Raw genomic sequence first — 16,031 nt, 5'->3', positions numbered from 1 at the left:
GTCACACTCCTGCCCACAGTCACACTCCTGCCCACGGTCACACTCCTGCCCACGGTCACACTCCTGCCCACGGTCACACTCCTGCCCACGGTCACACTCCTGCCCACAGGTCACACTGTTGCCCACGGTCACACTCTACTCCTGCCCAGTCCCAAAGTCAAAACCTATAGCTAAGACATCTGGAAAGCATTTGATGTTTGTTACTGTTTTTCCTTTTGTTTGTTTGGTGAGATGGGATCTCACTCTAGCCCTGACTATCCAGGAACTCATTTTGTAAACCAAGTTGGCCTCAAACTCACAGAGATCCACCTGTCTCTACCTCTGGATTGCTAGGAAACCATACATCTTAACATTCACAAAGGTCAGTTAAAGGTTTGGGTTATGACCAGTGTGATTTCATCATGGGTGTAAACTGTACATTTAGGAGCTTTCCTTTTGAACTCAACTTATTCCACAGCAGCCCTTGGAGAGAGTGTAGAAATGAGAAGTGTTAACACTTCAAATCATAAGACCTGGGATATTAAGGCCAACCCTAATCAACAAAAATGGATATTGGGGGCAAAACTATCCTTTTTCAAAAGATATACCTCAGCTAAAAAAATTTATGAACCTTTCAATCAGTTAATAATTATATTAACAGGGGTTGGGGATTTAGCTCAGTGGTAGAGCACTTGCCTAGCAAACACAAGGCCCTGGGTTCGGTCCCCAGCTCCGAAAAAAAAGAAAAAAAAATAATTATATTAACTGCAAGGAGATCTAGTCAACTAAAGAAAGAAGGAACTACAGCCAAGAAGGAGACAACGACAACAACGTGCTGAAGACACTGAGAATTGTTCTACTCTGCTGCAGTAAACACGGTGACTAAAATCAACTTGGAAAGGAAAGTATTTGGCATGCACATCTCAGGTCACAGTCTATCACTGAGGGAAGTCAGCAGGAACTCAGTTCTAGAACCTGGAGACAGGAACTAGAGCAGAGACCATGGAAGAATGCTGCTTACTAGCTTGCTCTCCATGGCTTACTTGTGTAGAACCCAGGACCACCTGTCAGGGGTAGCAATACCCACAGAGAACTGGGCCCTTCTGTCTCAATCATCATTCAAGAAAATTCCCACGACTGGGTTCAGTGGTGCATGCCTTTATTCCTAGTACTCAGGAGGTAGAAGCCGGTGAGTTCCAAGCCAGTCAGGGATACACAGAGAGACCCTGCCTCAAGAAAAAAAATGCCCCCAGAGACTTGCCTACAAGCCAGTCTAATGGAGACAATTCTTAATCGGTATCTCCCCTTTCCTAGATGACTCTGGCTTGTGTCGAACTGACAGAATAACCAGCCGGCTCAAAAACCAACAGAAAAGTTATCAAATAAAACAGCCATCCTAAAAGGTTTGTGGGTAGGGGCTCCTGGTGAGATGGCTCAGTGGTTAAGAGCAGTTAACTGCTCATACAGAGGACCTGTGTTTAGTTCCTAGCATCCACATGGGTGACTCAAAACCTCTTTAACTCCAGTTTAAGATGGTCTGACACCCTCCAGCTCTTGCACATACATGGTGTAGATACACAGTAGAAAGCTTGGAGCAGGGCTGAGCACGGTGGCTAATAGAGTAAAGGCTCTTGTCCCCTGCCACACAACCTAAGTCTGGTCTCTGGTTCCGGAATATGCATGGTAGGTGGGAAGAACCAACTCGTCTTCTGACTTTACACATGTGTACACATGTGCCATACCACACATGTGCTCACACATACAATGAATGCAAAAAGAATTAAGTTTGAAGATTCACAGACAAAAAGAAAACTTTTTTTCAAGTCTGTGTGGCCGGAGAGGCGGGCTAAGAGCACTAGCTGATCTTCCAAAGGAGTTGCCCTCCCAGTACCCACGTTGGGGCACTCACAGTCTCCTCTAACTCTAGCTCTGAGGGACCTGGATTCTCTTCCGTTCCCCAGTCACCTGAACACACTTGGTACACTAGAGGAGGGTGTGAAATTCCCTAGAGCTGGAGTTACAAGAAGTTGTGAGGCCAATGAAGATTCTGAACTCCAGTCCTCTGGAAGAGTAAAGTGCTCCTAACCACTGAGCATCTCTGCAGAGCGCTGGACAGATCTCTAATGACCACTGGGCTAGAGTATCTCTGCCTCCTTGTTTACCAGCAACTTCCTTAAACTACACCAAGTGTGAGGTTCTTAATGTGGTCTAAGAGACTGGGGTAGACCTGGTTTTTTTTTTAATACTATGATATTTACTATTACAGGTATGATGGCTATTCTTGGCTATCAACTTGTCTACATCTGGAATTAACAAGACCCCAGTGACTTCATGAACCTGTGAGGGAATTTTTCTTAATTAAATATTTTGAGGTGGGAAGATCCAATTCTGCTTCAGATCTTTGAGGTGGGAAGATCCACCTTTAATCCAGATCTTTTTTTTTTTTTTTTTTTTTTTTGGTTCTTTTTTTCGGAGCTGGGGACCGAACCCAGGGCCTTGCGCTTCCCAGGCAAGCGCTCTACCACTGAGCTAAATCCCCAACCCCAATCCAGATCTTTTGAGGTGGGAAGATCCACCTTTCATCTGGGCCATACCTTCTGCTGGAAGCCTATATGAGGGCATGGGAGAAGGAAGAGTTTGTTCATTCTTTGCCTGCTTGCCTTTACTTTGCCAGCACATCAACTCCTTCGCTGCTGTTGGGACCTAGTTCCTCAGGATTCCAGTGTGTACCGAAGACCAGCAGAGACATCCAGCTTCATGGACTGAACAATTACTGAATTCTTGAACCTTCTATTGTTAGACATCCATTGTTGGACTAACTAGACTGTAACCTGTAAGCCATTCTAATAAAATCCCCCCTTTTTTATAAATCCCTTTAATATATATTATACAATGAGTATATATATATATGTATATATAATATATACATACATATATATTCATTCTATAAGTACTGTTTCTCTAGAGAACCCTGGCTAATCAAAAGATTATAATAATGTTAATATTAACTTTCAGAACTACTTGCCAAGTCTTTAGCTCATAGAAATCTTCACAACCAATTAGAAAACAAGGACATTAACGTTTCAGTGGATAAGATTAAGTAACAGATCTTAGGGAACACTAAAGCCCAATCAAGGATGCCAGGGAATAAACTGAGATAAGCCTGACAGAAAAACAGTATTCTACTCACTTAAATGCACTTAGCAGAAAGGAGCTGCACAAGGTCTAAAAAGAATTTTCCGATCTTACAGCATTACTCCATGGAAGAGAGACTGCATTTCATGGGAGGATTTTGGTCATTCAATGTGCAGCTCAGGGGCTAAGCTGTAACTCTGGGGTAGAACAATTGCTGAGCACGCACAAGACCCTGGATTTGATCCCTGACACCAGTCAGGGAGGTACTGCAGGAGTAGTTCAACAGATTCGCTTATGCATGAAGATGGACTCTTATGATTACCAGCTCAGGAGGACTGGATAGATGTTCCAGTGATGAACAGCACTGGCTGCCCTTTCAGAAGACCTGGGTTCAATTCCCAGCACCCACATGATAGCTCACAGCTGTCTGTAACTCCAGTTCTAGAGGATCTAATGCCTCTTCTGGCCTCTATGGGCACCAGGCATGCAGGCAGAACACCGATACACATAAATCTTTTTGGTTTGTTTGTAGAGAGTTTACCCACTACCTACTCCTTCTCACCAAACACCTTTCTTGTTTTCTCACTTGCTTCCCAGGTGCCTCACACACCCACAAGGGCTTCCTGACAGTGCACGTTGGAAGGACTATTTCTCAACCTAATTATGCCAGCTGCACACAATTTTGATAATTTACATGTCAACGTGAGTCTGTCTATGAAAACCCACCTCGTGTTTCCACCTGCCTCGTGTTTCCACAACACTAAGAGGCAGACCCTGAAGGGGATTCGATCTTGCAAAGGTATGACAGCCTTCCTAACTCAGCTCTTTAATTTTCACAATGTAAGTGCCAGGTAGAGAGTAGGGACAATGAATACCAGACTCAAGGAACAGCCCTCTGCAAGTACAATTTGTACCAATTCCACCTTGCTATGTACTTTCCCTCCTCCCTCATAGACAATAAAAATTCTTTTAAAAAAATTGAGTAAGAAAGTATCTAATGATATAGGGTCCCATGTTAGTCCCTAAACCTAACAATGTATGCATGAAGACATTTATGCATAACACAAGATTATTAGGTGGAATAGGTTAAATTGCAGCAGATCACGACTCAAAATAGAGTTCAAATGCAGCCATGTTTGATTTCCACTCCAATAACCATCAGACTTTTGTCTGCGCAGTAATTCAGGGACCTGGCTCTTGGCTTTGTCATACCTAGGGTTTTGCTCTTGTGTGTCTAGGTCTCCCCAGGTTCAAGACAGCAGGAACAGAGAAGGGCATGGAGACAGCAGGAACAGAGAAGGGCATGGAGACAGCAGGAACAGAGAAGGGCATGGAGACACCACAACTTGCAAAGCCTACAGTAGACACTGCTCAGCAGAAAGGGCCATGTTCTCAGAACAATGCATCACTACACATCACAAAGTCAGTGCTTCTTCAAAAGTTGAACCAACTGGGCAATGATGTCCTGCCCATCCACCGTGCTCATCTGACCTCTCACCATCAGACCTCTTCAAACATTCTGACAGCCAGCAGAATGCAAAAAGCGTTTCCCAGGACTTTGTCAAATCCCAGAGCAGGGATGCTTTATACCGCAGAACAAACAAACCTATTTCACTGTGCTCCAGGACAGCCAGGGCTACATAAGCAGACTCTACAATTGAAAAGAAATGTTTGTGCCTAATAACGACTTAAAATTCATGGTCTGAAATTGTAAGAAAATACACTGGGGCAAGAGTCCCAGACGTCATAGAGGCATGCTATCAAAGGACAATGAGTTTTTAAGCCCTTCCTGTAAATTGTGCTTAAATGGTAACAAGGATTAATATAGTAACAAGGAAGGGGGGATTACAGGTCACCTGAGACATCTTTCTGGTTTTTCTCTCTACCCTTCCTCTTATGCTTTCTTTGAAACTGGTGTTGTAATCTAAAGCTTCCTAAAACTTGTTTATCATATGATTGCATCATTTCGTGAAACAATTTTGTGTAAGAAGATCCAAACAGGCCAGACTGTCACTGTAAAATGAAATCATTAAAGGATGAAAAAATAAATACACTTGCTGTTTGAGTTGCTGACCTGAGATTTATTTTTTTAAAAAGTCATGTGGGGGCTGGAGAGATGAGAAAGGGGTTAAAAGTACTTCTTGCTTTTGCAAAAGACCTCGCTACGATTCCCAGCATCCACATGGCATCTCAAACTGTCTGTAACTTCAGTTCCAGGGGACGCAATGCGCTGAAGTGACCTCCTCAGGCATCAAGCGCACACACGGTGCACATCCATATGTGCGAGCGAAACACTGAGCACATACATGGTGCACATCCACACGTGTGAGCGAAACATCCATAGATAAATACATTTAAATTTTTTCTAACTTATTACATGAATTTTGGCACTGAGATAGCCCCCAACATAATTCTTCCACTTTGTATTACATATTTACCTAAAGCAAAGTTGACTATAGAATAAAATCAATAAATATCAATCAACTATGAAAAGCATTGACAGTAACTATGTCTGGCAAAATCAAGTATTCAGCCAAGATTTATTTGTTTATTTTTTAATACAGTCTTACATTTGTACCCAGATTTGCCTGGAACTTACTATGTCTCTTGATGGCCTCAACCTTGTAATGATTCTCTTGCCTTAACCTCTTAAAACCTGTTTGTGGGTACAAGCCAGCATACCTGGTTCAAGACTTAATTCTGTAGGTAAAACTAAACACATCCATCTTATCAGTATATGGATTTACTGTCTTTAATAAATGTTAAAATAGGAATACTAATTTATGCTTATCAGAAAATGTTTGATTTATATAACCATAAATATAGAATTGGATAAAGATTTCTCAGGTGAGCTGGGCAGTGGTGTCTTCAGTCCCAGCACTCAGGAGGCAGAGGCAGGTGGATCTCCAGATTCAAGACCAACTTGGTCTACATAGTGAGTTGGAGAACAGCCAGGGATACACAAAGAAACCCTGTCTCAAAGCAGGGAAAAATCCTCAGGTTAAAAAGAGTCCCAAGTGGAAAAACTTCAAGTCCTAATATAGATAAGGAGATAGCGTGGTGTAGGCTGGCCTTCCATCCACAAAGACTTTCCTCTGGGGTAAACCTGTTAGAATAATCTAAACTCACCAGCTTTCCTGGAAGAGGGATGTGCCCACGTAACCAGCACGAGCCAACAAGTACAACAGGAGAGTAGTGTCCTGCCATAGCTTCTTAGAAAGGGAAAAGTTCTCCCTTTGTACCTTTGTCCATTCACATACCTTGCTCCCAGAAATGAACACACAGCAGTTAAGTAGGAGCCTTGCCAACAGCACAACTTAGGAATCGAGATTTGAGGCACAGAGCCACCAAACCTGTTCTGGACCTCCAGATTGTTTGCTTGAAAGTGAAATTAATGTTTCCCATCTCAGGTTCTTAGGTGTAATGTGAGCTCCCTGATACAGGGATTGGATGCAGACTCTGAGAGTAGAGGAAAAACTGACTCCTGTTAATAGAGCTGGTTCGGGAGAGGACAGGGAGAACTTGAGACTTTGTATCCGAGTTGGTAAAGCAAGGGCTTGAGATTACAGACAAGGAGTCACTGGAAATGGGAGCAAGAATTCAGAGGAAGCTGGTGTTGAAGACCATGTGTATTTGTTTTCTGAGAAAAGATCTCACGATACAGGCCAAACTGGATTCTGTGTCAGCCCCCTAAGTACTGACTAGGTTTACGGGTGTGTGTCACTATGCCTGATAGGCTGTACAAATTTCCTGACCTGTACACTCACACTGTGCGCAAACATAATCTGAGCTGTGCTTTTGAAAGAGCTGGATAATGGCTCAGTAGTTAACTAACTTGGACTCCTAGCACCATCTGATAGTCCAGCTCCAGGGGACCCAATGCCCTCTTCTAGGCTCTGAGGGCACCAGGCACCCAGGTGGTGCAATACATACACATATACATATATACAGGTAAAACACATTAAATAAAAATAAATAGATGAACAACAGTTGTTTTTGTTTTTAAGAATTAAAACTAAAAGAAATAGATCACCAATAGTGACAGCCAAGGTCTAAGAGAGTAGGGAGCCTAAACAGACAACTTCTCAGGTCTCAGCTCCTACTTCCTCAGGACAGATCGCTCACCACACAAGGGCAGTATGGCTCAGACAGGACCAAAGCAATGCGGTATTTTGAGTTGTGCTAGAGTCTTGCTATGGTTTGGAATGTGCCCTCTCAAAAATCATGTGCTGGAAATTTAATTCATGCACCAGTGCTGGGAAATGGGCTGAGTGGGAAGTGTGTATGCAGATAGATCATGTGGGCTTCCTCATATACAGATTAATGCTAATTACAAGAGAGCATGAGGCTATAAATTGATTCTTGTTCTCTTTTGCCACGTGACCCATGTTAGGATGCCGTAAACTTGGGCATCACCGAATGTAGTCCCTTGGTCATGGACTCCTTCGCTTCTATACCGGTAGCCAATTCATTTCTGTTTATTATACCTCACTCAGACCCAGGCACTCAAAATGGACGAACACAATCATCAAGAAAGTATAAAGCCAATTTTCTGACATTTGGTTTCTAAAGATGTGTCCAAACGATGTCACTGACAAGCAGATTCCAAAACTTTAATTTTAAGGAATCTCATGTTGATCGCTTACCTTCCGCTCCCACATGCAGACCTACACTAAATGACATCTACTGCTCCTTGACAGCTGCTTTGGCTTCCTGACTGTAAGGGCAGACTCTTTTTTTATATAAAAGAGTGACTACACACACCCGCTCTACTCCTTCACTAATAGCAAATTCTGATACTGACACAACCTAGCAACCGATTTTTGTCCCAAAGATATCCAAGTGTTATTCAAACAGCACCCCGAAAACATTAATTTCATCGTTTTTTTCCAAAGTAGAATTGTCTCTTTTCCCTGAAAACTAGAGATTATAAATTTGTAGCCTAAGATCTAGATGTCAACAGACATGACTTATAAAGTCTATGCAAAAATACAATAGTTCACGATGTTTGTAAAGCAAACAGCATATAATAAAACATGCAGGTCACAAGTTCCATAATGGTCACAGCAGTCTACATAGTTTGTTAGAGATACAATTTATATGCCACAAAATTCATTCCTAGAATTTACAGTTCAGTAATTTTTTAACATATTATTCACCTAGTTGTAAAAATGTCAGTACTATCTGATTCTAGAAGAGCTTCAGTTCCCTTCCCTCTCAAAACCTAAACCCATTTTCAGTCATGCCCTGTTTCCTCAGCCCTTAGGAACAACGAAGTCACTTCCTCCACAGATCCAGCCACTCCAGACATTTCACACTTGCGAAGACAGTCAGTGGCCTTTTATACCTGCCCTCTTTCATAGCATGATGTCTTCAAAGCTTGAAGTTTCCATTTTGATAAAATTCATGTGATCTATTTTTACTTCTGTCGTGTGTGATTTTGGTGGCTGGGTAAGATAGCTAAGAAAGTACACCTAGTGTAACCCAAGTCCACGAAAGTCCACATGGTTGCTTCATAACTTTATATTACATTTAGAACTTTGGTAAATGCCCAGTTGATTTTAAAGACTTACTTATTTTTATTGTATGTCCATACGTGAGTACCTGTGTATGTGCATGTGAATGTCAGAAGTATGTGTTGATCTCCTGGGAACTGGAACTACAATACAGAGACACATGTGGGTGCTGGGAACCAAACCCCAGTCCTCTATAAGAACAGCCAGTGCTTTTGACCATTTGAGCCATCTCTCCAGCTTGAATTAAAAATTTTGATAAATGTTATGAGGGAGAATCCTCTTATAAATTTTATTTATTTTTGTACAAGAGTATCCATTTATACTGAAATCATTTATAAAAGATTATTCTGTTTCCTATTGACTTGTGTTAGTCAAATAAAGATCATCAGCCTTGTCAAAAGAGCATTCAAAGAAGTGACTGGACTTGTCAAGTAAGGACAATTTCCTGAGAACCGTCTTTTGAAGATGCCAGTGAACACAGCAGCCTTGGCTCGGCTCAGGAATAGGTTCTGCTCAGAATCTAGACCTGACTCAGGGTCTTTGTATGTGCTGTTTTCTCCGCCTGAAACTTGCTCAGACTTCTTTCCTTCCTTCCCAGGGGCTGCGGACTCAGTGGCTTTTCAGTGGCATCTATCTAAGGTTCAATGCTTATCCAGCTCCAACATTTGCTGTCCCCATCCCCATCTGACATATTTTCGTGTTTTCTGTTTCTATCTCCAATCACACTTCATTAGGGCATTGTTAACGGGAGTTGATTTTGTCCACTAGGGTTAAATCTAGCATCTAGGATTTATCAGCACTCTAATCCAAGTATGCAAATCCTACAACTCTATACATAAATTACCAATCAGTAAGTGAATACACTCATATTTTTTTTTCTTTCTTTTTCTTTTTTCGGAGCTGGGGACCGAACCCAGGGCCTTGTGCTTGCTAGGCAAGCGCTCTACCACTGAGCTAAATCCCCAACCCCTACATTCATAATTTTGTTTTGAGACAGGATCTTGCTAGCTAGCCCCGGAACTTAGTATGTAGACCAGAATGGTCTCAAAATCACAAAGATCCAATTGCCCCTACCTCCGAGTTAAAGATGTATATCCCCATGCCCAGCTCAGCATCGTGTTAGTGCCTAAAAGCTGCTCTTAAGAATAACCCTGCTGGGGGCTGGAGAGATGTCCCAGCGGTTAAGAGGTTAAGACTGCTCTTCCAGAGGTCCTGAGTACAATTCCCAGCAACCACATGGTGGCTCACAACCATCTGTAATGGGATCTGATGCTCTCTTCTGGTGTGTCTAAGATAGTGATGGTGTACTCACATAACCAAACAAATCTTTAGGAGGAGGAGGAGGAGGAGGAGGAGGAGGAGGAGGAGGAGGAGGAGGAGGAGGAGGAAATTGCCAAGCGGTGGTGGCACAGGCCTTTAATTCTAGCATTTGGAAGGCAGAGGGAGGCAGATCTCTCTGAGTTCCAGGACAGTCAGGGATACACAGAGAAGCCCTGTCTTGAAAAACAAAAACAAAAAAAGGAAGAAAGAAAAGAAAAAAAGAGCCCCGCTGCTGTGAACTATGGCAGCAATGGCCAAGATTAAGGCTCGGGACCTGCACGGCAAGGAGGAGGAGGAGCTATTGAAACAACTGGACGATCTGAAGGTGGAAGTGTCCCAGCTTCACTTGCCAGAGTGACAGGTGCTGTGTCCAAGCTCTCCAAGATATGAGTCGCACACAAATCCATCGCCCATGTCCTGTCATTAACCCAACTCAACAGGAAAACCTCAGGAAATTCTACAAGGGAAAGAAGTACAAGCCCCTGGACCTGCGACTCAAGAAGACATGAGCCGCCGGCTCACCACACAGAGAAGCTGAAGACCAAGAAGCAGCTGCAGAAGGAGCAGCAGCAGAAGGAGCAGCTGTATGCACTGTTCAAGTGAGCAGTCAAGGCCTGAGACCACAGCGACAATGAAGTGCAAGACTAGAAAGAAAGAAAGAAAGAAAGAAAGAAAGAAAGAAAGAAAGAAAGAAAGAAAGAGAGAGAGAGAGAGAGAGAGACAGACAGACAGACAGACAGACAGACAGACAGACAGAAAGACAGACAGACCTCAGCTGGCCACAATGCCACACACCCATAATTCCATATCTCAGGAGGCTGAGGCTGGAGAATTGTGAACTTGAGGCCAGCTTGTGATCTATAATGATAGCCACTTAAGGAAACAAAGAGAAGGAGGGAGGGAGGAAGGGAGAAAGAAACCTGAAGATGATGAATTTTTTTTCAAAACAGATTTGAGGCATACTTTATATTAATTCATTTTAAATTTAATGTGTTGTGATGGAAATACATATAGTCCTATAACCACCACCACCTCCACACTAAAAACAGAATGGAAAAAAAAAAGCCAAGTCACAATAGGTCCATTTATTGAGAAGTTGATTATCTGCAAGGAATGTAACAGTTCAAGGATCAAAGCACCGCCAACAGGAAGTGGCTGAAATACAAAAGAATTAAGATGTATCCCAAGATTAAAGGCCAAAGAAACTAAGCTAGGAAGCTACATTTAAAAAAAAAAAAAAAGAAAGAAAGAAAGAAAACAAAAAACCAGATTGTATAAAAGGGGAGGGAAGCAGGAGATCAAAATTCACCATCTAGGTCTTCACAGGGGGCTGTTTCTCACTGCTGCTTACAAAGTAGCTTTAATGACAAAAGACAGAAACCTGCCTGAGCAGAAAAACAGCTCACCAAATCTGAGACTTTCCTAGAATCTTTAAAGAGAGTCTAAAGCCAGGCACGGGGATGCTGCCTTGTAAGCCTAGGGATAGGGAGGCGAAGGCAGAGGATTGCCCTGAGTTCCAGGCCACCCTGGAGTTCCCATCACCAGGGTTATACAGTAAGACAGGGATTTCAGAAAAAGGAAAAAAAAAAGTCTAGTTGAAATGCTTGCCAGGGATAATGACCCACGAAATACAGAATGATCCAGTGAAGGGATCGTCACAGTCCCTTCTGGAATTTCAAATCAAGATTTGCTATGCATGCTTTCCTTGGTGGAACCTGGGCCAAACGGCCAGAGCTTCAGCCACAGTAAAAACCGCGGTGGAATGTGCAATGGAAGAACCTGAGGGAGGAAGAGGCCTGCTGTGTCAAGGCTCTGAGGCTCCGGATTCCACTGAAGCTCTGAGCACCATGGGAATCCGCCCCCTTTGCCATTACAAGTGTTCTGTGCTTAGAGACAGCAGCAAGCCTAAATTACCACTTCTAAGTCTCACTTTGGAATTACGGTCATGTGACTCCACTATGCTAGTGAAGAAGCTACACGTTCCTGAGGCTGCTGTACAAAAGAACTGGGAGGTGTGGGGAGGCCACAGGCGCTGTAACACAGGAAGCCACTTGGGGATTTTCTGGTCCCTCATCACAAAGCCCACATTATTTTCCCTAAGACATTTCTTCTCGAGTCCACTTGGCGCTTCTTCAGATAGCAGAAGAGGAATCTGTTTTGCTAATGCAAGGAACTGAGCCTGAGGTGGTTGTTCAGACATTAGAGATTCTAAGGCTGAGAACGGAGGTCCGTGAATTCCACATCTACATTTGCTTCCAGAAAGAAAAGAGAACCTCGGGAGGCCTGTGAGTCCACTGTATGACAGTCATGGCTCAGCCTGGCTCCCTCCCACCATTCCACTGACACTTCCACATTCATGCCCAGGATCTGCCTGATGTATTCGCCCGTTTCTTATTATACAGCTGCTTGGATCAACACTTCCCCCTCTCCTGGCCTCCTTTCCTCCTTGATTGGTCCTCTTCCTGAGAGATTCTCTAATCCGCAAACCTTCAACTGATGTGTCTCCATCATTTGCTCATTACGGCAGACCAAAGTGACAATCACATTTTATGTATGCACGCGCGTGCATGCACACGCACACACACACACACACACGTATGTATATGTATATGTATGCATATATACACACATACATATCTGCATGTATGTGTGTGCATATGTGATACAGTTTCAACAGGTTACGGTAAAGCAATCTCAAACACAGCCATCAGGAACAGATACCATCAGCAGTAGAAGGAAGGTGTTCATTGGAGGTGAGGAAATACATACATACAACAGAGACACAGAGAAGACACTCTAAAAAAAGACCAGAAAATCCATTCTCTTCTTGAGGGCTAGGGTTTCAAGTCTCTGAAGAGTTGGCCAGTTTATAGAAAGAGAGGATGGCTGATTGGCATGCAACAGTTGTTGTGTGACACCATCTGGTCTAGATTTGAACTTTCTGAACCAGGGTCCCTGCTGGTGGGAGACAAAAGCCTACAAGGCATTTGTTGTAAGCTGCCAGGCTTTTGACTCAAGTCGGGAGAGTGAGGTAGAAGTTGGCCATCTTAGAAATTCTCCGGGGTTGGGGATTTAGCTCAGCGGTAGAGTGCTTGCCTAGCAAGCGAAAGGCCCTGGGTTCAGTCCCCAGCTCCGGAAAAAAAAAAAAAGAAAGAAATTCTCCACCTTTATTAGATAGCCATGGGCCCTATATGTCTGTCTGCTAGGAGTCCTATGTATGTGTGCCATGTGGATGCCCCGTGTCCAGGGAGATCAGAAGAGGGCATCAGCTGCCCTCAGTTACAGTTGTGAGCATCCGTGTGGGTGCTGGTAACCAAACCTGGGCCCTCTATAAAAGCAGCACGTGCTCTTGACTGTTGTGTTACCCCTTAAGCCCCCTCCCCATCTTACAGCTGTCACAACTTGGACCTTCCTCTAGGAAGCCTGCTTGCTTCTCCACCTTTGTTCTGGCCCCTCATTTTCCTTTTACACGCATCTCAAAGTCATCAGGTTCAAATCCAAGTTCATTACATCTTCAGATCTGCTTTTGTGCTGGGCATGGTGGCAAATGCCTTTAATCCCAGCACTTTGGAGGGAGAAGCAATTGTATCTTTTTGAGTTCAATGCCAGCCGGGTCTTCATAGCAAGTTCTAGGACAGTCAGGGATACATGGAGAGACCATGCCTTAAAAAACAACAAAAATCTGCTTTTCTTGCTTTTTCCCCCCACTTCACAGAATCACCCATAATCTAGTTACTCAAGCCATTCCAAAGACATCCCAATCTCTACCTTATTGAAGGCCGCCCCTCCTTTGACATTTGGCCCAGGCTAATTTGAAAGAGGTGACTGCAGTTGTTTTTGATACTCAAGCTGGGGTCGGCTCTCAGTAATATAAGTAACCCCTCACCTGTTCCCCCGTAAGCCATCTCAGCAAACTCACCGGTTCACCAACTTCACTTCTGTGGTTCTCTTTACTTTCATGTCTTTGGTTCCCTATCACAGTCCCACATAAATGGGACACATTAGATGATTTCATTATTCTGGACTCTGAAAGTCGAGTGCCCCTTGGAATGGCCTGGTGACCAGCAACTGTTTCAGAGTGGACATCTGTAGTCCAGACTCTGCATCCCCGTCACCAAAGCTCTCTATTGGCTATAAAATTTGTATTCACAGAACCAGAAAAGATACGTGAATGGTCCTGATGAGAATGGGGGGGCACGCTAGGGTATTTGGGTCAGATACCAAACATACTGAAATTTGATGCCTTGGTACTAATAGTTCCTCACTGCTGTAGACATGCTGTTTATCTCGGAGTCTGATTCCTTCTAGTCCTAAAAGTCTAAACAGCACCCTAATTACAACACATTAAACTGCAAATCTGACTTCAAGGAATGCTTGTAAAAGTGCACAGATCTTTCTAGCTCTTGCCTCAGCTGCAAGGAATCAGAACTCCACGGAGGAGATTAGGAAGTGCTTTTAACAAGTCACCCAAGTGATTTCATAATTAGGTAGTTTTGAAAAAAAAAAAAACCATCTACCTCAGGCTTACAATAACACAAACCTGTTAGCCCCAGAGAGGGTTTGGAAAGAGGCAACTTGTGAGATGGATGACTCAGAAGCTGCTCAAGTCTCCGTTAGGAAAGCTGACTGTGTAACGGGGAAAGGCTGACTGAGCAGTTAAAGCTGGAGCTAGCTAGCATCCTTAGCTGAACTCGTCACACACCGGTGGCTTGTTCCAGGACCTACTTTGCTCTGCCCCACTTCCTTAACAAACTATTTGCAAGGAGACTCCCTCTGAATACTCCCTGATAGATTCATATCTGCAGAAGGAATCCAAAGAATTCCACTTACAGGTGCCAAGCTGATACCACAGGATCAGCGTGTAAGAGATCAGATTCTGATCAGGTCCTTTCCCCTTCCTGGACAAACATGGAAACCCAACCACTTACCCAACATAGAAAGCCTCTTCAGCAAGCCAGCTTCTCGGATGGCGGCTGGGCCATATTCCACTCCTTTCTTTTTCTGTGAATCATACAAATCCCACAGACATAAGAGAAGGTGAGAAAAGGAGCAGAAACACTTTACACACAAATCTCTGATGCTACACGGAGTTCCTAACAGATTCCTCTGCAAATCTTTCACAGCATCAAAACTTCTTCGGTAGAAGGCTCGTCGGTTCATTAAATATTAATGAATGGAGGAAGGAAGATTTTGTTCTTGAAAGCAAATCAACCTTCTGGGTCCCTCACTGAGAGCCAGACCAGAGGAGTCTGTCTCCGATCGGGAAAGGGCTCAGTGAGCTATGATCCGGTGACTGAGAGTGTGTATCTGGCTGGACCCGGCACCTAGCTTCCCCATCAGTGAGTGAGCCCTCCGCGACAGCAGGTTTCTTTCACTGAAGGCAGAACAAAGCCCCTCCAGTCCTCCCGCAGCTGCAGAGATCAGCATCGATTTCTTCCCAGGTTAATGCTCTTTCTGCAAGAATAGAACCTGGAGCTTGCCTTAATCCCCGGTCACATCTCTAACCTCCTCTCCGACAAATTCCCAACGATCCCGGGTTCGCCTTATCCAGCTTCTCCATGGCATCCTCTCCCCTTTCCTTCCCTTCATCACTCCAAGCTGGAAATACCCACCTCTCGGTCGTCCTGGAGGCCGCAGATGCTCGCCTTCTCGATGCCCACTTCCCTCTCGATGCCCAGTGCCCTCTCTCAGCCCTTGCCTTCCATCAGTCCCTCATCTCCTTCTGGGTCGGAGAAAATCCCACGTGCGCTCCGGGTGCCCGCCATGAGAACCCGCGAGCTCTTCCCCACGTTTTTTTCCCTCCTGCCTCCCGGCCCCACGAAACTCTCTAGGCTTAGTGTCCCGTCAGCTCGGGTAGCAGCTCTCACCTGTCCCCGAGAGAAAGGGGCTCCGACTACAGCTACAGAGTGGACGGATCTCGTCAGGGCACAAGGAATTTGCCCGTGGAGGAGACGGGAGACGCTGCTCCTCAGGAACATGATTGGCTGGGAGGCGATCGCCCTAGCAGAAGCAGCTCCGCGCAACTCAGGACCTCGAGTGAGTGCAGCCTCCCACAGCTTCGCAGCTTCACTAGGCAAGCGC

The 16,031-nt window shown here is 44.3% G+C and overlaps 1 protein-coding gene across 1 annotated transcript in view; it reads right to left on the bottom strand.

The window, feature by feature from the left end:
* Nucleotides 1–16,031, bottom strand: part of Arg2 (arginase 2) — a 25,352-nt gene extending 9,321 nt beyond the window's left edge. The window contains 2 exon segments of the mRNA NM_019168.2: nucleotides 14,879–14,951; nucleotides 15,818–16,031. Coding sequence (NP_062041.2) covers nucleotides 14,879–14,951; nucleotides 15,818–15,928 — 184 coding nt within the window. The 5' untranslated portion in view covers nucleotides 15,929–16,031.

The sequence above is a fragment of the Rattus norvegicus genome, chromosome 6 (genome assembly GCF_021556685.1).
Source record: "Rattus norvegicus strain SHRSP/BbbUtx chromosome 6, alternate assembly SHRSP_T2T, whole genome shotgun sequence".
In the NCBI taxonomy this organism is placed as follows: domain Eukaryota; kingdom Metazoa; phylum Chordata; class Mammalia; order Rodentia; family Muridae; genus Rattus; species Rattus norvegicus.
Note: the sequence above shows the minus strand (reverse complement) of the source record. Positions and strands in the feature narration are given on the sequence as shown.